General features: G+C 36.5%; 2 protein-coding genes across 2 annotated transcripts; both read right to left on the bottom strand.

Moving 5' to 3' along the window:
- Window positions 1–8,983: 8,983 nt before the first annotated feature.
- On the bottom strand, window positions 8,984–11,634 carry LOC131609886 (pentatricopeptide repeat-containing protein At5g15010, mitochondrial-like). Its single transcript, XM_058881705.1, has one exon. It carries the CDS (start codon window positions 11,165–11,167, stop codon window positions 9,350–9,352), a length of 1,818 nt encoding a protein of 605 aa, XP_058737688.1. The 5' UTR covers window positions 11,168–11,634; the 3' UTR covers window positions 8,984–9,349.
- Window positions 11,635–12,288: 654 nt separating this feature from the next.
- On the bottom strand, window positions 12,289–19,482 carry LOC131609887 (apyrase 2-like). The gene is made up of 9 exons (XM_058881706.1): window positions 18,698–19,482; window positions 18,458–18,586; window positions 18,295–18,351; window positions 18,076–18,168; window positions 13,840–14,045; window positions 13,552–13,643; window positions 13,125–13,336; window positions 12,840–13,029; window positions 12,289–12,742 (listed from the first exon to the last, which is right to left on the bottom strand). The coding sequence occupies exons 1-9, from the start codon at window positions 19,007–19,009 to the stop codon at window positions 12,630–12,632; spliced, it is 1,404 nt and encodes a 467-aa protein (XP_058737689.1). The 5' UTR covers window positions 19,010–19,482; the 3' UTR covers window positions 12,289–12,629.
- Between the last annotated feature and the right edge of the window lie 3,866 nt (window positions 19,483–23,348).

Below are 23,348 nucleotides of genomic sequence, written 5' to 3'. Positions count from 1 at the left end.
TTAATATTTAGATGCATAGAAAAGATGGGGAATTGGGATATATAAGCATATAACAAAAACACCAACTAGAGGTGCATTTGAAATAGCTTATTTAAGACTTATTTGAACATAAATAACAACACAAGCACCTGTGTAAGAGTTTCAGAGAGTTTATGAAATAGCTTATGACATGTTCATAAATTGTGTTCAACTTATTTCAATAAGCTACTCATGATATGAAAAAAAAACGAAAGCATATACAACAGTTTAAAATGAAAAATACCAGTCCAATTAACACTTGAATGAAGTTATTTATCAACAATACTAGAAGTTTTTTTTATCTATTGTTGCTAGCTATGTTGTTAAATGCGGCAAATAGTGCCACTATCGGGGACAGAAGGTGACCACCCCAAAGGTGTTGTTGGTACCAAAAACGAGTGGCAGTTGAGGTGGCGACGGTATATCACACAATTTGCATTGCTACATATGCGGAAAGAAGACGAAAGAAGAAATCCAAATTAGCCTTAAGAAAAGGGTCAAATAATCTTTTGGTGCTGCTGCTGGTGGTTTGAATTAGGGTTGGGTAGATTGTTGAATATGAAAAAATATTAATTTTTTTATTATTGAATTTGCTAGAAATTAGCTAGGATTGTAGCTGCAAATTAACTACGAAAATTTTTGGGCTCCAATATAATGTTGACCTTAGCCACGTGTCATGCCACATCAACATCTTTGACAGCTGTCACTGCCACGTGTTAGTGCCACGTCAGCTCTGTTAACGGATGTTAGCATGAGGGACCAAAAGTGTGGATGGAAAATTTTAGAGGGACCATTCTTTGAAGAAAATATTTAGAGGGACTAAAGTTGAAAACCGCTATATTTAGAGGGACCAGAAACATATTTAACCCTATTAATTATGCATTTCTTTATATTAAATATGAATTTCTTTATATTAAGTATGAAATTAAATATTTAGAATTAACTATAAATTTAATATTTTTTTAAAAAAATGAATTTTAATTATTTATTATATTTATATTATTCTAAATATTTAGAATAATATAAATATTTTTTTTTACTATATATGTTACTACTTGCGACGTGAATTAAACAAGGTATGTCAAAATAATTGCCAGGTGAAATCCACCCTGCAAATATTAAATATTCAACTATTGCTGAATGCATCTCACCCCGCAAGTTGCCTAACACACTCTCTGTCACATTGTACGAAGTTGGCAGAACTTATTGGAAAGCGTGTTTGCGGGGTGCTATACACCTAGCAAAGTTGCGGGGTGAAAAGCACAATGCAGAATCACCTGTGTCACCTGCTTTGACTCAACTGAACAAAGGCGCCTGGACCACTTGGAAAGCGTGTTTGCGGGGTGCTTTGTACCTTGCAATGTTGCGGGGTGAAAAACACCTGGCAAATTTGCGGGGTGCCTATCCCCTTGCAAAAAGTTGCGACTAACGTTTTTGCGGGGTGGCTAGCCCACCTCGCAACTGTTGCGTTGCTGGGTGATATTGGAATTTGCGGGGTGGCTTTCACTTGGTAAAACTGAGTTTTTTTTGTAGTGTATATATATATATATATATATGGGGACGTACCAAATGAGAACTTTGGTTATTATAAGAATGAGAACTTTTAATAACAACCGTACGATTTAAAATCAATCCTCAGATATGCATTTATGTGATATATATATATATATATATATATATATATATATATATATATATATATATATATATATAATTGTGATTATACATAAATAGTAGTCAAATTTGTATCGGTATTCCTTTTTGGATTGTTAAATTGATCTTCTTAAAAATTACATTCATTTTATATGAGACACAACATTATTATGAATGAGCCTTTGCACTCTCTTTGTAAAAGATCCACTACTTATAGTGATAGAAAACCAAAAGTTTCAAAGTCCAATGGTATGAAAGCAAGTTGATTGTTGGAACAAGTTTTCTCATGCTTGACCACTTTGCTTGAAGTAGTTTAGAGAATTTTTTATCCCAAAATAAAACCTCAAGTCCTCAGTCCCACCAGTGAAAAAATCCCAATCAAATCTACATACGCATGTTTCTCTTGAATATAATGTGAATATTAGAGATTTTTTATTCTCTATTTTTCTTGGTCCTATATTTAGTCTAGATCGTGTTTCCAAGAATTTCAAATTAGCTTTTCTAAATATTAATAATAAAGAAATTTATCATTCTAATATTATCACTGATCAGAAAGATAAATGTCGTGTTAGGTTTCCCTAACCTATGTCTAATGGCTGGGTATAATGGCTTAGGAGAACATTTTAACTTCTTCAACTTTGGTTGAATATAATTTGATTTTTTCTTTACCCACCTCCTTATGGGGTCACCCCCAGCGAAATTTCCAACTTACCCCTGCTTCGGAGATTCATCTCCGAAGTTTTTTTTTTAAGATTTTTATAGATTTCAGAAATGCATCTCCGAAAACACCAAAAAATTGGTGTTTTCGAAGATGCATTCCCGAAATGCATCAAAATTCATTTATTTTTTACAATCAGGTAAGAAAACCATTACAGGACAAAAATTGTAATCAACCTGATTTGAAATTTCGAAGTGCCTTTTCTTTCTCCCCCACCACTCTCAGACGGTTACCTTCTAAGAAATGTGGTAACACTTTCCTACTTAAAAGCCTGGTCTCTCACCCATTTTTCTTCCAATCACATCCAAAATCATTTTCGATCCTTACTCTTTTCCTCTACTCACACATTTTCTCTCTCTTGTAACCGCTTTCATCACAATGTCTCGCCGCGGTCGAGGAAACCATCCCGAAAATTGCCGGAGTCAACCATCTCCTGCACATTCTCAACAATCATCCGTCAATGCTGCAGGATCAGGCCGTGGTTGTGGTGGTCGTGGCTCTCGCGGTGGACGTACCGTCGGTTCTTCCTCCTCCTACTCCTACATATGTTGCAGCTCCGGTTGTTCGTCCACCTGTTGCAGCGCCGTTTCTTTTTAAAAATATAGTACTCTATATATTTATATCTACTATTTAATTTTTTGTATTCCAAAATAATGCAATAGTAGTAATAAAGTGGATTTTGGAAAAAATGATAAATATATCAAATAAATGATAGTAAATATTCACCATTACAGGAGTCATTCTTATCGTTAATTAAGAACTCAAACGATCTTTGTCCTAATACGTAACAAAAATTGGGAAGCTCCACAGCCACGCGCTAATTCCATTTTGTTAGTTACAGTACGTAGTACGTATTTTTATTAAAAGAATAAAAAAACCTTTTGAAATTTCGAAGTGCCCTTTTCCTTCTCCCCACCACTCTCAGACGGTTAACTTCTAAACACTTTCCTATTTAAAAGCTTCTCACCCATTTTTCTTTCAAAATATCCCAAATCATTTTCGATCCTAAGTCTTCTTCTTTGCTTTAACGTTTTCTATCTCTTGTTACTGCTTTCATCACAATGTCTCGCCGCGATGGAGGAAATCATCCCGAAAATCGCCGGAGTCAACCATCTCCTGCACATTCTCAGAACTTTCTAACCTGTTGCAGCATCTTCTCCATCGTCTTCATCCGATTAAATAAAGCGAATCGTTCTTGTTTGTTATTTTTTTTCTGTCCAGACCTTATTTCGGAAGTGCATTTCCGAATTCCTCCAAGGGGGGTGAATTCGGAGATGAACTTCCGAATTCACCAATTTTATGAAAATTAACCTTATTTCGGAGATGTATCCCCGAAATCAATATTTTTCATTAAAATATTCACCTTTTCGGAGATTCATTTCCGAAAACACCTTTTTTTCCAATAAAAGTACATTTTCGGAAATGAACTTCCGAAACAAGGGGTATTTTTGTAAATTCGCCAGAGGTGGCCAAGAAGGTTAGGAGGTTGGTTAAGAAATTTTCTATAATTTTGGTTGACCATGCTTCTTTTTAGCATGTCTATATCAAATCAAATTTCTAATTATATATGGTACCCATCTGAATAATGTGCAGTGGAAACATCTCAATGATGATAGATGTATGTTTGGATTTGAATAATGTGCACCGGAAATCTGATGATAAGAGTATGTTTTGTTTGATTTTTAAATAGTTAAAAGCAATTTGAAATATAGAATTGATTCTAAAATAATTTTGAGGTTTTGGATTATTTTAAAATAGAATTGATTCTGCCTTCAGAATTAATTTTATTTGAAACTACAATTTGTAACTTTTGAGTTTAAGCGTAATTTTTATATTAAAATTTATTGTTCAAGTCACTTTTACATAAATATATCCAAACATCAATTTACATCCAACTCACTTTTAATCAGAACCAATTTTACAAAATCAACTCTCCTTATTGCATAACCAAACATTCACTACATTTATTTGTCTATCAAGTCCAACTCCACCAACATTTATTTTCACCTTTATCTAAAAATAAATTTTATTCCCACTTAGTTCACCAAGGATTTTGAAACTTCTATAATACCTTACATCTGAAATCTAATTAAAGGAGGTCTTCGTTGTCCCGAGGTTTGATGCTCGGATCTAACACAGGGAAATCTTTGCCTTCCCGAGGTCTGATGCTCAGATCTAACACAAGGAGGTCTTCGCCCTCCTGAGGCTTGATGCTCAGATCTAACTCAAAGTGATCTTCGTCTTCCCGAGGTTTGACGCTAATATCTAACACAAAGAGACTTTCTCCTTTCTGAGGTTTGATGCTCAGATCTAACACAAAGAGATCTTCATCATCCCAAGGTTTAATGCTCAGATCTAACACAAAGATATCTTCGTCTTCCCGAGGTTTGATGCTCAGATCTAACACAAAGAGATCTTCGCCTTCCTGAGGTTTGATACTCAGATCTGACACAAAGAGATCTTTTTCGAGGAATGATAAGATTTACAGAGGCTCTCTACAGGGACATGAAAGGTTAACACCAACTCCAGGTTAGTATTTACTTTTAACCGCCAAGTTGAAGGGTCTAATCCAATTGTTCCCTCCGAGAGTAGATCGGTAAGGATCACTAACTTTGTAGCGGTTTGACTAAGGTAACATGTAGGGGATATACCAATCGCAAGATAGATGCCTATGGTGATAGAACTTTGGATAAGCGTAAAATGAACATGACTCAATTTATGATGTATGATTGATTATGCTTTACATTATGCTTGATGCATAAGATGTAATGATCGACAATGCGATGTTTTATGCTAATGAAGATCGAGCTTTTTGAGAGGTGTCAAGCAACATTGGACTTTTATTGGGATACCAAGCAAGGTTGGACTTTTATTGGGTTACCAAAAAAGGTTGGACTTTTATTAGATTAGAAGTGTTTATGAGGCTTTCGGACCTTCGACATATGTGTGATGCCATGATGCACAAGATAAGATGCATGATTTGATGGAAGGGTAATGCTAATGCATGCAAACATGATTGATGACAATGCATGAGGATGATTAGACTATTTCGACCAGTGCCTATGTGGCGTGTAATTGAACGATTAAGACCAAGAATGGCTCTTTTACAATAAATCTTCTGGTCAAGCAGATGTTGTGTTAACATGATCCCCCGACACTCGTTCTGAAGTCAACAGTTATTGATTTACAGTAAGGTCGGGAGAGTGCTTGTTCGTCTGTAGCATACCTTGCCCCAGTGTGTTGGGTCTTTGAAGAAATTTTCTTTGTGAGAAGTTTGAAAGAAACTATGCCGCAATATGACTTGAGATGGCTTACCCCGGTATTTTGAATTTTGAAATTGTGCCCCTAGTTAACCGATTCTTTGAAAGATTTATCGAGCCTGGTCACCAGAGTCTTTTGACTGTTATTGAAATGCACACATATGGAACTTACAGCACAACTAACAAATAAGGATTCCTAGAACCCTATAAATACAAATATCAGTTCCACTTAACACTAGGTATAGGCCTGTCTATTTATAGAATTAGTATTGACTGAATTGGGCCTAAAATCGCAGCAAGGAGGCTGCACAAAATCTGTTGCTTGATCTCCAAGAAAATATGTTTTCCATTCAATTTTTCCTAAATTGTCTCCAATTATAGAGATTGTGAAAACCAACAAATATCTCTGATTGAATCAATCTTGGATGCACATAAGCTAACCGAATATTCCACAATATTTTGTAGCAACAAAACAGCTGATAAATCTTGACAGATCAGCACCAGCAAGCATGCCCCACTAAACACGATGTCATACCTGAATGTTGTGACATCTTGTTCAACATGTTGAAAACTGAATGATATGGCTTTTTGTTCAACATGTTTCAGCTAGGTTGGTTTTACCAAAATGCATGTCAATATTAGAGAACATACAATTTCCCTCTTTGGCACATTTTGGCTAAAACAACCAAAAAACCCTTGGAGCAGAAGAACATCAGCAGCGGAAAGCACAAGCAAGGTAACAAATCAGAGTAGCGCAAGCAAAGTAACAAATTAGAGTAACATAGTAACAACTCCCTCTTAACATATGCTAGCCTGCACACCAAAGTACATTCTAACATAGTAGCAGTAGCAAGTAGACTGCTCCTCAAACATAAGCACATCCTGCATACTCAATTACTACTCCCCTTTTTTAGCCACAAAGTGACAAAGGTAGTAGAACTAAGTAAGGTACCAGAGAAAAAATCACGACGATTGTCAAAGAACAACCAAAAAATAACACTATGTAAAAATTGTTACAACACATAATTTACTCTCAATCACTCAACGGCCCCCAATAGACACGCATTCCCCCAAAGAAAATATTTAACTACATCTCACAACACTCTAATACAAGAGCATAAGAGAAAAGAAAAAGTCAAATACAAATTTAAAGTATTTTTTACTAGTGCATTTTAGAATGAAGAACTTGAATGTTATATATAGCTTTGGACTCCCTCTTCCTCCACAAAACTAAGCGATGTGGGACTTCAAAGAACTTGAATCCAATATATAGCTTTGGAATCTCTCTTCATTCATAAAACTAAGCGATATGGGACTTTTTCAACATGTATATTTTCAACCAACCCCGATAGTAAGCTATTTAGATTTAATATAGAATTGGAAATCGGTTTGGATCAAAATTTAGAGAAGCCAACTGACTTGATTGCTAAGTTATGATCATTACCAACTAGAATTTTGTTTGAACCTTCATAAGAGTCTTTATTTTGTAAATTAGAAGTGTTAGAGGTAATGGGATGGGAAGCACTTGACTCATAAACAAAACTTGAGATTCATGACTTTGAGGCACTTGAAGTAGGGATGGCAACGGGACGTGTCGGAGACGGTTATTACCTCCCCCAAACCCAAATCTGAATTCTCAAACAATCCCCGTTCCCCGCCCCAAACTCAAACGGAGATGGGGAATTAAAACATAAACCCGACCCAAACGAATTCGGGTATCCCCACTCCGCCACCATCCATTTAGTGAAATTAACTTTTTAATAAAAATACTTATTTTTTCTAAAATTAAATTACTTTCTAAATAATAAAATGAAACAATTTCAAAAAAAAATTCATACATATATTTTAAATATTTTAAATAATAAATACAAATCAAAATATCAAAACTTTGGCCATGTATTTAATATTTTAATTTATCAAAAATATATAATAATATACACAATGAAATAAATGAGGCGGGTTCAGAGACAGATTCGGAGTGGATACTAGTGTCCCCATACCCCGACCCATCCTCATATTTTTTAGTCGGGAAAAATCCAAATCCAATCAAAGTGAATTTTCCCCGTCAATTTCGGAGCTGATTCGGATGGGTACCCACGAGTATGGATTTTGTTGTCATATGCCTAACTTGGAGTTCATCCTAATGAGTCAAAAGAGCGATTGTTGGTGTAGAAGAGGTGTAGACTTGATTCTTCTGACTTGAGGATCATTTGAAGAGGAGTGTGTCTGAGGCTTTTGTGTATGCAATTTTCATTGTTACATCTTTAAACTCTTCGGAAGATTCACTAAGCAATGGGCTAATATAATTGGTCACATCTTATCAAGAACAGGCTACATGATTGGCTAGCTCTCATGATTTTGATGCTATGCCACCTTGTATGATTGATTTTATTAATAAAGATAATTAACCTTTTCAACGGCTACATGATTGGAAAACATTGTGTATTTCATTCCAATTACCTGGAAACAAATCCATTCAACGGCAGAATACCCTCCATCTAAAGGTTTAATACAAAGAGTTTAAAGTTACGGTACATTGTTACAAAGTCCAAAATAACATAGTATATAATACCAATTATGGAGAGAGATAAAGCAATTAAATTATACACACAGAGGGCATCACAATGATCCCCAACTACCATAGTGTTTTGAATACTCAGCTATCCCCAAACCTATTTTATATACATAAAGTTATTCTAAGAAACCTTGTTGCATTCAAGTCCAGGATCATAAAATCGATAGCTAGTTCTTGGGCTAACAGCAGGTTTGCAGGGACCAAAGGCTATGCTAGATCTTATTTTGGGACCATGGAGGCATGATGGACCATGAAATGAGATAAAATGAAGATGATATGGAATGCCTAAACTGATCCATGTCATGGGATTAAAAAAGTTTGATTGTTGTTTTTTCTTTTTCTTTTTTTTTCCTTCATGTCTGTGCTAATTTATTTCTAGCCAAGATGCTATGAGCATATACTAATAGGCCCCTACAAGAAACTATAAACTCACATTTCTAATTTGCATGTACAATCAAAGGTATCACAACAGTGGTTTAAGTTCCTAGCTCACTTGTTTGGAATTTATCTCTAATGGCAGTTCTTAGTAGGGCTCAGAGATAAAACAGTTCTTACAAGTTCCACTATTGAAGGAGAAGGCACAGATACCACAAGAACCGGTTCTTGACCGATAACAAAATGAAGCCATTTGTGTAACTCATTTTTAAAAATATACATATTTGACAAAACTCGTTTTAATCTCTTAAACAGTTGCAACATTGGAGCGAAAAGACACTAATGTTCATGATATTGATGTAGCGTTGATTGGCAGACTAAAAGTAAGTTAAGAACTCTAAATTTATTCAACTATTGGCAATGCGCTTAAAGATACATAAAAGCACCTAAATTCAGCTTCCATTTTACAAAGATTAACCAGTACTAATTGAGAAGAGATGACATTTCCATCATTACAAAACCCAGAGTTTCCAATTGTATAACAATTAACAAACCTGGGTTTTTCAAGAGTTGCATCAATCTTGCCACTCTTTCTTAAGCTAGGCAGTTGAAGCCGGGATAAACAAGAAAAATGCATAACAACACCTCTGTTTGGAGTATACAATCAAGTTTGAAAAGTATAGTGGCCAACAAGTGTTACCTTCATCATAGACAAAGGAAGTGCAATTGAACCTCATGTTAGATAAGGACTTACTTCTCCCAGAAAGAAAAGCCTCCTTCTCTTGTTACGCTTCTAGTCTCAGGATCACGAAGAAAATCTTTTTCCCTATCAAATTTACTTGGTATAGGTTTTACATTCTTTTTGAGACTGCCATGTTCCAACTGATTGTATTCTAAATCTGCAACCTGGCCCTCGGTTACTTGTTTCCCCGAAAGCCATGCCTGAAGCATACTTTCGGTCTTTGGTTCAGGAAGGAAACCTTTCTCTTGCATCTCTATATAATATTTGTATGCTTCCTCCACCTTACAATTCAGAAACAGACCATGAATCAGTACAATGTATGAGCTACGATCATGGCCGATTCCATCTTCCCTCATTGCATTCCATATCTTCTTGACTTCATCAAGCTGGCGCCACCGGCAAAACTTTCTTATCAGCATTATATAAGTTTCAATAGTTCGGTCGCACCCATGCTCTTTCATTTTGCCCAAAAGCTCAAATACTTCTTCTTTGACTCTTAATATTCGGAAGAAAGCATGAAAAGTCCGAATAGAAGGGGATATGCGTCGCTTTAACATCTCATCGAAAATCTCTTTTGCTTCATCAATTTTGCGGTTTTTGCATAGAGGCTTGATCAGGGAGTTGTAAGTAATGGCATCTGGAGTAACATTGTTGTTTTCCATTGTTCCAATTAGATTTATAGCTTCTTTCACAAGCCTATTCTTCGCAAGAGAAAAAATGACTGCGTTATAAACCTTTCTATCCGGAGCGATATTCCTTTTCTTCATTTGTTCAAACAGCTGGAGCACCCTATATAGTTTAGAAGACTTTGAATAGCAAGATATGATACTTGCATAGGAGACAACATCGTGTTTGATTCCTCTCTTACTCATTTCCTCCCAAATCCTTTCTGCATTGCGCGCGCTAACGATCAAATTGCACCATCCATTAAGAATGATGTTAAAGCTTTTAGTGTCAGGTGGGAAAACATTTTTGTTGCAGAACAATAAGTGCTCAGCGTCTTGCACATTCTTGTATCGGCAAAGCGCAGAAAGAAGGCCTTGAAATTCATACAATCCAACTTGAATGTTAAACCGTTTAAAAGCATAGAAAGCGTTTATAGCCCTTCCAACATCATGAACAGCACAGTATTTCCTTATCATAATCAAGAGAGTTTGTGAAGTGACAAGAGATTTACCAGTTTTTTTCCCTCTCATTTCTTCTATTAAGGCCCAAGCAGTATCAAACCTCCTCATTTTACCCAGGACAGATATCATTGAATGGTATTCGCGAACCGAATGAGCGTATTCTGGTTGCTTCCCAGCCCACAAGAAAAAAGTGAAAGCTGCTTCCCAATCATTGCGAATTCTCGAAAGAACCTCCACAACCAACTCTGACGATGCCTTAACACTGCAAATCTCAAGCTTGTGCTTAATTTCATGTGGTCCAGAACCCGGTTCGTGAATTATATCCATAACAGTCTTAACATCTTGAACAAAATCATCATCCATTAAATGTAACTGAGTACTATTCTTATCACAATCATCATCGTCTCCGTCATTATCATTATCGTCTTCATCACTCAAGGCCTCGTCCAATCCCAATGCAGGAACATTAGTGGATATTCCAAGGCTTTTGGTTGAGGATTCAGTAGAAAAGAACCTAACTAAGAAACCAAATTTTGGTGGAGCTAAAAAAGTGTCATTGCTTGAATAGTCAAAATCATTGAAAAAACCATTCACAAGAGGCTTCTGAACTATATCACAGTGATTGACATTGACTGGGATTTGCCTTACGCGTAACAGCACAACAGAGACAACAGATAGGTTAGATCTGATTCTGATCATGATTGCAAAATAAGGAAATCAATACATCCAGGTTGAGTGCAAAAATATGATTATTCAATCATTTAAGACTTGAGCCAAAGGTGTTTGTGAAAATGACTCAGAGAAGCAAAGTGAAATAGTTGAATAACCCAACAGTTGGGTTGCACACACAAAATGGTGTACACGGGTTTTATAATGAATGGAATTATTTTGAGAAAGAAAGATCTATTTCGCGGGAACATGAGACAAAGATTGACATACCGAATCTATGTCGACGTGAAGTACGGCAAAGTGAACACTCACCGTGCTAGTATGCTGATCAAAGCTGGGCCAAAGGTATTTCAAAATTAACTAAAATAAGCTAGGCCACACTTTAGTGAGCTTATCATCCCCTATATTTTCAAAAGAAAATCTCAAATTTTCAATTTTAATCCTCCACTTACATGCAGGATGTTTCAGTTACCATTGTGACTACGAAGATTAACAAAATATGTTGATAGGTAAGTAGTCTTTGAATATATAATAGTTATATTACTTTTCCTAATTTAAGGAAATAAGAATTATTTATAAACACCTAAGGTTTTTTTTTCAATTAATCTAGTGATTGAAATTCACGCTTTAAAAGTGAACAAGTTGATTGTCAAATAATTTAGTGATTAAAACATCAGCTCCTCAACAAGTAAGAAAATATACTGAACCATTAGATTAACACAAGTTGTTTTATCAATTACACAATTAGGTTATAAATATACTGAATCATTCAAATTGTCTGTCTTATAAACAATCATTAAACATTCATTTTTGTTTATCATTTAAATTCTCTATACTTCAACTGGCATGCATATGCTTTACTAAGGCGATTTTGAATTAGTTCATACACTAATTGATCAAAATATTTGAGATTTTGATTAAACCATTAGTAAATTTTTGCCTTGGATTACTATGCAAAAAAAATATCTCAAGAATTTGTGGGATTAAAATGGCCTCGTGCGCATTTATAATATGCATCAAAACATTCGTAGTATCGCCAGCGAATTAATGGACCAAAAACGAGAATTAAAGGATCACATATTCCCAAGGAAAAAAGGTAACTAAAATCATTAGTCCCACGCATGACAATCAATCAGATGTTGCTAACAAGAGAAGAAATAAAGGATTAACTATAATCAGGAACGAAACCATCATAAACAAAAATGAAATGGTGTAAGCATCACCATTTTGTTCATCTCTCGAGACAATACATAAATGCACTTAATGAATCGAATGAATCTGCCGGAGCTGTAAATCAGATATATTGTGAATTAATTACGTATGAAAAATAATGAAGCTGCAATCTCCCATTATTCCTGAAAAGTAGACCTATATCCAATTCCAATTTTGCCTGAAGTAATCTCTGATCATCATGAATGACAGGCAGTGTTTCGCTACAAAATCCATGCTGCAAGGTTTCAGATGAGTAATCAAAATCATTATTCTGGTGCTGTTATGTAGCCGATACAGCTTCAATGGCGCTTCCTAGCGGCCAAGCTGCCTCAACAAGGGCATCTTCGTATTTAACTTTCTTTACCAATGTAATCTCTTGCCATGGGTATATGCCTGCAAACAAGTGAAAGCAAGTTCAGGATGATGGGTTACAAAGACTTTGCAGAAACATTGTCATGTATAACTATCCAAATTTTAGAATAAAACCTACCAAACCCATCAACAAGCAAGGTATACTGGTAAATAAGATCCATGCAAAGATATGGAAGGTTCCCTTCTTCAACTCGTGGATAAGTGGATTTGGCATTCTTGAGTTTTGTTTGACAAGCCTGCTTGGCAGCTTCTTCAAAATCCATAGGATGAACTATTGCAACTGGTTTGTTTGGATCAGCAAAACCAGCCTGTGAATAAGTAGAGTGGTAAGATGGGCAATGCAGTAGAATTAGAAGCAATGCAGTCAATTATTCCAAGAACCATTACATGAAAAAGTAATTACCTCAGCAGCCCGGTCAAAGAAAAATGAGGCAACAAAGAGGTTTTTCTGTCCATCCCCACCTCCACCATTCCATATCCCACCAAAAGTGCACTTCATATGTGTACAAGATGACTCATTGACTTTGAGAGCCTTGAGAGCTACGCTTTTGCATTCATTTAAGCCTGCTCCAGAGGATGATGCCTTAAATGATTTTCCTCCATAGTTGTAAGATCCTAAGGAGTTTAAAAGATCCGCTTGTCATCAGAATTTTAAGACAGGAAGAAAAAGCATATAAAAATTGTAATTGTCCGAAGCTCTTTTTCTGTATCAACTAATGAAAGGATATCAAAAGAGCTGAAATGCAACTCAATTAAAATAGTACCAAGCATACAGAAAGGGCAACTCAATCAAAGTAGTACCGGGCATACAGAAGAGGAGTTGTAATTACCATCATAGCCAGATAAGATACACGGGTTTTCAGCATCACCGGTAGCCTTTAAAATCTCAGCACGAGCAGCTAGTAAACCATAGCGCAAATAACTGAAAGCAAGAAGTAAAAGATCTATTAGTCAACTAAAAAAGATCTATTGATGGGAACCCAAAATACTGTCATGAAAAATACTGCAAAGTGTAAGTGTATCTACTAGGTTCATGAGTTAATGCTACTAAAGGCTTAAGGCTGTAAACAAAGATAAATAAAAAAGAAGACATTTATTAGCATTTCAAGTAGAAAAACCTGTGAACATAGAGGTAATATTTTCTTCCCCTCAGGAACATCTCCTTGACATATGGATCATCTCCATCCTTTACTTTTGGAGCCATGGCAGCCTCAGACTCAGAGATGGCATATGCCATTTGAACAGATCCACCTCCAAGATCAACTACCCCAACAGTCTTGGAATAATCTTTTCCCAAGTTTCCCAATAGATAGTTAATGGTAACCTATCATAAAACAAGACAAGGCAACACAAACATACTGCATCAGCTCTTCTGAGGAGAGAATACACTATTTTTTATTCTGTTACTAACAACTAGTAGTTCCTGTAGATGCTTTTAAATATTAAACAATGGACCAAAACAAATGCTTTCTACCAGAATGAATTAGTGGCTAGGAAAAGCTATTGGAGAATATATTTCGTATTTAACTTCAACAAAAATATAGGATTTCTAACTTTCTAGTGACCATTCTTTAGATTTTTTTTTTTTTAGTAAATTGTATTTTTATGATATATCTAAGCACTGCTCATACCGTCCTTCTCATCAAATAGAAAAACAAAATTCAATAATGCTAAAGAAAACTGTAGGTGAAGGAATTTTGTGTATGCAAGGGAACCTCAAGCTTTTCATTGTTGAACTGACTAGGACAAAATTTCATCCAGAGGAAAAATTTGCTATTGTCGATATGAATCATTATTTATTCAAATATTTTGGCTATTTTGCATTATAGTAGAATTATAATCAAATCTTTGGAATCTAACAATAAGGAACAAGAAACAAGCCAACGCCTTATGTCCTTCAGAGTTCAGATCATCCATGTTTTAGAACACTGACGATGGCCGTCCATAAAACTCATAATGCGGTTCTTCGGAGGAATCCACAGTTCCACACTTTTCATTGTTAAGTTGATTCCTAAAATCATCTAGTGGAACAAATGCTTGAAATTTATGTTTTACATTTGTCAGAATGAACTTTATTTTTAAACATCTTGTTTTCCACATATAATTATAGGCAGAATTTTTTAATCTAACTATCAGGAACAAGAATCAAGCCAACAAGCCTTATGCAGTTCTTCAGAGTTCAAATCATCAATCAGCATTATAAAACAATGATAATGCTGCTCACCCTGATTTCAGAATTTCATAAATCTTGTAATGTTGTCCACACTCATCCCTATTTCCAGATTATCTTTTTTTATGAAAACAATCTAGGCGAGTTAGGTTCTAGGGCGGGCTCGTCAGGGTCAAGGTAGAGCTCAATATTCAGAGAGCGTTGACAGAGATGCTTACAGATTATCGACCAATGAGATCCTTATGCTGCCAGCAGGAGTTGAACCCACGCCAGCAGCCAGAGTTGAACTCACGCCCTTGCGGGGTGTGAGTCAACTCCTTACCGAGTGGAACAACCTCCATTGGTTATTCCAAACTCTTAAAGTACAGCAAATAACTATTATCAAACTATTATGAGATGTTGTCAATGAGATATTATTACTGTTGGAATTTCCGCCTTTATTGCAGTCCGCCCCTAGTCGCCTAAATTGCGGCATTTTGCTTGCCTTCATTGCAGCCTCCAACACCTTCATTGTGTTGGGTTTGAAGGGGTGAATTTAGTTCAACATTGCTTAGAGATATGGCATGTGTTGTGTTTATAAGTGGGAGCAATCCTCACCGTTTCAAGCTGATTTTGTAGGGATGAGTTAGGCCCAACCCAAATTTTGATATGGTATCAGAGTCTATCCTAGATCACTTGTTGGGCTTCTTGCACCGTCCATGCTTCGGCCTCAGTGAGGCCCGAGCGTGAGGGGGTGTTGGAATTTCCGCCTTCATTGCGATCTTCCCCTAGTCACCTAAATTGCAGCATTTGGCTTGCCTTCATTGCAGCCTCCAACACCTTCATTGTGTTGGATTTGAAGGGGTGGATTTCGTCCCACAATGTTAACAGATATGGCATGTCTTGTTTTTATAAATGGGGACAATCTTCATCTTTACATGCTGGTTTTATAGGGATGAGTTAGGCCCAACTTAAATTTTAAAATCACCCATCTCTGTTTTGAAACTATTATATTTATGGTACAGCAAAACATTATCTTTAAATATCTTGCTTTCTCCACAGTTGGTCGGCATGTCTGTTTCCCGAAATACAGTTTCAGAAATACAGCATATCTTTATTTTTGCAAGCTCTGCTAATGAAATTTTTTAGACATTAGTAAAATAAAAGTTAAGTAATGAGTAATGACTGAACTATATCTTAATTAATTGGCATAGTTCATTTAATCTAATGTTTCAGTGCAGTGTCCAACAGTTGTTACCTCACACTGCTATGAAATTAGCTTATGCAACATATTTACTAACGGCATTCCTCAAAATAAAATAGAACCGTTAAGCTGGCTAGAAACAAGATATTCTTACCGTACAGTCAAAAAATGTTTACATTATTAATCTCCTTGCCTATCAACAACAACTAAGCCTTATCCCACTAAGTGGAATCAGCTACATGGATCAACTTTCGCCATAATGTTCTATCAAAGATTATGCTTCTATCCAAATCATTAATCTCGAGATCTTTCTTAATAACTTCTCTAATAGTCTTTCTAGGTCTTCCTCTTCCTCTAATTGTTTGTCTTCTCTCCTTCTGATCTACCCTCCTTACTACAGAATCAACCGGTCTTATCTCTACATGCCCAAACCACCTAAGTCTGTTATCCATTCCATCATCTTTTCCACTATAGGCGTTACCCCGACACACTCTCTAATATTTTCATTTCTAATTTTATCATGTTGAGTCTTACCACACATCCACCCCAATATCCTCATCTCTACTAAACTTATTTTATTCCCGTGTTGATTCTATACTGCTCAACATTTTGTCTCGTACAAAATCGTAGGTCTTACCGCAGTCTGATAAAACTTTCCCTTCAACTCGAGTGATATCTTTGCATCGCATAAAACACCCGATGCCCTTCTCCATTTCAACCACCCAGTTTGAATTTGATGGTTTACATCCCCTAGACACTCTATCATATGCTTTATCCAAGTCAATGAAAATTATGTGCAAATCTTATTGGTCCATCCGACACTGCTCCATCACACGTCGTAATAAATAAATTGTTTCATGGCTGACCTTCCAGACATAAAATCAAATTAATTCTCAGTGACTTGAGTCTCTTATCTTAATCTCCATTCAATCATTCTTTCTCATAACTTTATAGTATCGAGTAATAAAAATGATGTAAAAATGTTGGTATGATTCATTCCTGACGGTGAGTTAATCATGTATTAGAATTTATCCCTCTTATCTTTTGTGGTAGAGTTCTCTTTCAAGAGATTGGATCTACTTAGCGCAAATTCATTATTTACAACTGTGCCGCCTTCTTATTTTCGGGCTTTTCTATGAGCACTCCTAAGGCTCATTTTCGGGCTTTTCTATGAGCACTCGTAAGGCTCTTTCCTTGTACTTTATTTTTTATCAGACCTCCAACTAGGTATTGTGTTGAACAACTAAACAAACTTGTCAAATCAATCAATTTCTTGTCTTATATACTAGCAAATAGAGGGACACGATAGCACCTTTTCAGATAAATACAATAGCAAGCCCCAATTGAAAGTTCAGGAATCAAAATCAAAACAGGACTAAAAAATTTAAAATAGTAGCAAAGTGGATTTTAAAGTTAATATTCAAGAACATAACTCTCGCATGTTAAATTTTAACATGAGACGATCCAAATGCAATAAACAGCAGACCTATCAATATTGAGTAAAGTTGTGCAGTAAGACTCAATTATGCATAGAACGAGGGGAACTGTCAAACGGTAAGAACAAGTATGCCTAAAACTTACTTTCATCAACATAAAACATTAATAGAAGAGAGTTCAATTGACCCTTATCTTTCAAATGCCACCCCGCCGCCTCATCTTAGAAAAGGAGAAAAACATAACCCAGCAAAACAAAATCCCATTCTACAGTATTAAATCCCACAATCCCCATAAACCATCAAGCAAACTATGAAGGATCTGGGACTGTTTTTTTAAATATGTATTCCCTAGTTTCAAATATGTATTCGCTTCCCTCCCTATAGTCTACATAGTTAACAATACAATCTGTGAGAATAAAAGCTTGTCAATTCTCCTCTAGTCAAGTTACATTCTAGTCTTGATGCATTCATATATTACTAGTAATTGGCAGCATAAAGCCATAGGAACGCCATAAAATAAAAAACTTAAGTAAATCACTGATAGCATTATGTTCATAAATCATACCCATTGAAAAGCACCTTCTTGTGTTCCATCCAGCACTGTAACCGCATCAGCATCAGATTTCAACGAGCTTCTGTGCTTAAGCAAATCCCTTACCTTAAATCAACAAAATGCAACGCAACAAAAAGTTAACATAAAACTAAATATGCACAGCTTCTTAAAAAGCAATAGTTGCACATCTTCTTAAGCCATTGAAATTGAGAAAAACAAAGCAATAGTTACCGCTTGCAATATCTTATCAGATGCATCCCCTTCCAAAGACCTCAAACCTGCAGTTGCCTGCATCACCATACAAATTCAATTCAGTTTCCTTTCAAAGAAACTAAAAAGTAAAAACAACACACAAACAAATCACAAATGCAATGCCACACAAAAAAACACACACCCCAACTCGAACTGGTGTCTTCGATCTCAATTCCCGAGGAACAACACTCTCAGCTTTGTCTAAGAGTGAAATCAGAGATTCCGCTGCCTGCTTCGGATTCTTAGCATACGCACTTAAACCTGGTTTAAGCTGCAAAAACAAACCAACATTATGTAAGATAAGATGCATATGTATATTTATTAAAATTATAATTATTTTATATTACTTTTCATGTATAAAAACGAAAAAAATTGTGTTGACCTGTTCAAAAAGTTCGAGATCTTTGCCAATATGAACGAGATCTAGCTTATGATCGAAATGGAAAACATGAACGCGGCTGCCAGAGCTACCGGCGTCAAAAATGACCGCATACGAGCCACCGGATTTTTTATCAGGCGAAATTTTCCGACTAACGAGAGCGTAATCTCCGGCAGACTCATAATTCGAGCTCGAAGGCATCATGTAAAGAACAAACGTGATGAGAACGAGCGGGATCGAGACAACAAGCAGAGTGCCTCGGAATCTGTAGATCTTATCGGAGAGCGACTCCTGACGGCTAGGACGCTTCAGCATTTTGCTAGATTCGAACTCCGAGGGATGTTGATCGGCGGTATGCGACGGTGGAGAGTTGTTGCTGGACTGACCGTCGTAGAGCTCGGTGGAGGAGGGGGATCGGTAACGGATCTGACCGTTGGAGGATGCGGTGGCAGGTGGAGCCTTCGATTGCTTGGGATCTTGTAGAGGCTCCAGCTCTGTGTCTTGGGGGTTTTCTCAATGAGGATGTTGGATCTGTGAAACGACGTCGTTGTGTTGCGTTGGGTGTGAGGCTCTTTTGAGAGTGTGGTTTGGTTTGTTTCACTCTCTATCTTGATGTTTAGTGATAGAGGAGAGAAGTGGTGTTGTGTGCGGGAAAAATGGTTAAATGGTGTAACTGTGTAATGGAAAATTGAAATGGAAGGAAATGAAGAGTACTGAGTTGGATTTCTTGGAATGCTGAGTCGGACTCGCCGAGTTGGTGTCGTTGATTTCTGAATCTTTCCGCGTCGTGGGTCCTGTAATAAATTATGTATACGTAAATTGTAAGTGAATAAGTTACGTATCATGTAATTGTCAAAACAAAAAAAGTTACGTGTCATGTACGCTCTTAAATACAAAGAATGAATTTTCACTTTTTAGGTATTTTATATTCAACTTTTGATATTTTTTAGGAAATTTCTTATCTTATTGAATTATTTCAGATTTTTAGGAAAATCAGGTAATTTCATTTATTTGATATTTTCTGAGAATTTCTTATCTTATTCTTATTTTATTTCTTAGGGTCTTAGATACCATGTGTTTCTAAAAATATCTCTGTCTTCGTAGAAGTATTTCTGGACGCACATTTTTTTACTCAACGTCATAATTTTCCATAAATGCATCTACGGAATTTATCTGTATATATATTTACGGAAGAAACTCAGAAACAGAAAACTAGAAAATCAACATTGCAACAATAAAAACAACATTCATAAATTAAAATCGGCGTTACATTGATGATTTCAACCGAAAATTAAATATTATATTTCAATAGCCTGGTGGACGCTTGCACATCTCTAAGATTTGCTCGACCGTTCTTCGTAATGTCGCTACCAACTCGAGCGGGATTTTCTCTTCAAAATCGAAATATGTTCGCCACATCGCCAAAACATCCTCTCGATTATTGAACTCAAAGTTATTGTAAACGACGTTGCCTTCGTTGTCAACTGAAGGTGAACGATACTCGAGCTTCACAACCTTTCGCTTGTCTCCATAAGGTAGACAATAGTGGATTCCGTCAATGATATCGTCGAACGTGGTGTAATCGCTGAGTTTGAACGTCCGCCCGGGTGTTTTGCCGTCGGAGTAGGAGACACTTGCGACATACCAACGAATCTTAATATCATAATGAGACATTTTGGTGTTTGTGTGAAAGACAACACAAGAAACCCCAAATTTATAGAAAACCTAGGTGAATATGGACCACCCATTTTCTGTCACAGAATTTTTCATAGTTATATCCACGGAAAGAACCCAGATATTTTGGTTTCGTAGTTATATATACGAAAAATACCCAGAGACTGCATCTTAAGAACTTCCGTAGATAACTCTGGAATTTTCGTTGTTACAATCTTTTGCAGCAGAACCGAATAATAAGGAAAGTGAGTATATTGCAATTGGAAAAAATTGATAATAATAAGGAAAGTGAGCATATTGCAATGTTAAAAATTGATTATATTGCAATGTTAAATAGTGAGTATATTACACTTCCGAAATTCAAAACAAATTAAAAACAAGTGTCGCCGGCTAAATCTATTGGTGGTTCCATCTTAGACTTTTCCGCATTTGATTCCTTTTCAATGTTGTCTAATCTTTTGAATTTGTGCATCCTATCAACAAAAAGATTCGGCCACGTCTCGGCATTTGCGTATGATGAGTCGCCCATTCCGGTGACGTAGGTGGTATGAGACATCCCGGTTTCAATTAAACTTGTACAAAATGACTTGATTTTGTAAGTCATCCAATACACACGATGCGATCATTTGGATTCCTAGGTGGTGCGGTGGGGAGCGGGAAAAAAGGTTTCTGAAAACCCATATCGCGTTAAGTCAATGCATATCCTACCATATGCACATGCAATAAGATGCCTCATTTCCAGGAATCTCGTCCATTTTGACATTCGTGCGTGACCGCTCAACCAAATAACAAGATATTCGTAAACCGCTTCAAATTTATCTTTCTCTCCATATAACCGCGTGTAAGAGTCTATATGTGTCTTCAACTCTTGGATAAGTTGATGACGGACAAGCGCGTGATTATCCTCTCCCTTACCAAGCAAAGCCGAAACGACCCGGTAACCGCAATTACCATCCCTCCTTAACATTGACGATTCGCTCGATGTATTTGTGTATAAAAACTAGGATCTCATCGATGAATAGAATTTTTGGTGGAATCGGTGTCGGAGGCGGTTTGCTTATGCGAGCTCCTTTCATGGAACTTTTTTGAGATTTAGGAGTCGGTGAGTCGGGAAAATTTTATCAACGTGCTCACAAAAAGAAGGAGACCGTGTAGTCGAGTTGTCGTTCAGTGTAAGCTTCATTTTCTTCGGAGCACCCTTTGTCTTTACCGATTGATAAGGCGGTTTCATGTCGGTTGTTTCGGGATATCCAATTTTCCTCAATTGTTCTTTGATGCGGAGTTTCATGTTGTCATTGGCCTTCGAAAATCTCTCTTGTATCGCTTCCAATTCGGTAAAAATAGATATATTTGGTTTACCTCCTTCCATGCAACCATCATCATCAAAACTAAGTCTTTTCCAATGAGGGCTAACTTCGTCCATTCTTATTGGCTCACCTAGTTTCATCTTTTTAGCAATAACACAAGCACATAGAAGACCATATGTTTTAAAAATAATGCAACCATATTTTGCGCTATCGGAACCTACATTTTCACCTCGTTTTCCCTCGTGAAAAATAAAGTTCAACCCTGTAATGCTCCGAGACATATTGCCGACCAATAGAATAAAGAATGTTGTCCTTAAATCGATGTTCCAACACTGTAATGCTCCGACCAAATGTGGTTTGTATCTCATTAAGATGGTTTTTAATCATGAGATTTACGGAGTCTCAATCTCCACACAAGTCAACTTGCTATTACCCAACCAATTTTTTCAAACTAGGATGTGCCGACTTAACTCTGTTGGTGGTTGTAGTCCCAAGGTGTCGGACATTATCAGTCCACGCACATACAAACTTCTCCTTCACCTTATCAAGAATGGTACTTTCAATATATTTCAATCAATCAGAATACTTTTCACACACTTTCCGAAATTGAATGACGGCATCAGCATAAATTTCTTTTGTCGAAGAATTGACAATATGATTCCATGCATCCATTATTTGTTCAACAATCACACCGGGCTTCACCAATTTTCCACCTTCAATCTCTACTTGTTTAACCCCTATCGCAGGTTTAACCTTACTTCTCACATTACATGTTATATGATACCGACAAAGTAATGCATTAGAAGAAGGAAATATCTCTGTCACTTCACTCATCAACTCAGTATCGCGGTACGTAACAACCGCCTTAGGCATCTCGACTTGGTCCTCAAAAGTGACTGACACACCTCTAATGTCCATGTAAAATTATCCTTTTTTTCACACTCCAAAAAAAGAAAAGCCAACGACATATATCTTCTTAGTAAATATAACACCAACCATCTCAAATAATAGAAGTCTATACTTGTTGGTCTAGTAGGTAGAATTGAGAACGAGCACTATCAAGAACGTATTGAACAACTTTATCGAATCTGAATGAGTCCAAAAAATATCTCGGATCGTAACTCTATTGTCGGAAGTTTTGTACCAGGACACGAAACTGTTATCATCTAACAATTTCAACAGTTGTTGCATCTCACTTCTATCTCCCCTAATCGCCTTGTTAGTGCGGTACCGAATGTTATACACTTGCCTTATATTTGATACGTTGTCGGGTTCCTTTTGTTTCAATGTGGCACGTATATTTTTCGGTTGGACAAGATTCAAGGTCATGTCACTAATACATGTCTTCTCTTTCGGTTTGAGCTGACATACACTAGGATGACCTTGTAACTTTGAGCACAATTCATGGTTGTGCAAAGCACAAATAACACTAAATTTTCACTTCTTACTAGCCAACATATAACCACGAATTTTAAAAGGACACTCACATTTTCTACTACCCGTGTCGTCTCTTTTAAATTTTTGTATAGGAGTATGGTATTTCCCGCTCCTTTCGCACAACATTGTTACAAAAGCGTTTCTTCTTTTCGAACCATTATCTCATCTTCCTATTACCACACCAAAACCAAGTCTAGTTGCAGTCCTACGAATCCATGTGAGCATACTATCACGAT

Source organism: Vicia villosa, linkage group LG6, assembly GCF_029867415.1.
Source record: "Vicia villosa cultivar HV-30 ecotype Madison, WI linkage group LG6, Vvil1.0, whole genome shotgun sequence".
In the NCBI taxonomy this organism is placed as follows: domain Eukaryota; kingdom Viridiplantae; phylum Streptophyta; class Magnoliopsida; order Fabales; family Fabaceae; genus Vicia; species Vicia villosa.
This window is presented reverse-complemented; position numbering and strand designations above follow the sequence as displayed.

Excerpts from the sequence above, each read along its gene's own strand:
- LOC131609886 (XM_058881705.1), bottom strand. The coding sequence starts at position 11,167 with ATGATCAGAATCAGATCTAACCTATCTGTTGTCTCTGTTGTGCTGTTA.
- LOC131609887 (XM_058881706.1), bottom strand. The coding sequence starts at position 19,009 with ATGCTGAAGCGTCCTAGCCGTCAGGAGTCGCTCTCCGATAAGATCTAC. Across the intron at positions 18,169-18,294 it reads CTGATAAGATATTGCAAGCG|GTAAGGGATTTGCTTAAGCA; the intron begins GTAACTATTGCT and ends TGTTGATTTAAG. Across the intron at positions 12,743-12,839 it reads CTTGCTTGTTGATGGGTTTG|GCATATACCCATGGCAAGAG; the intron begins GTAGGTTTTATT and ends ACTTGTTTGCAG.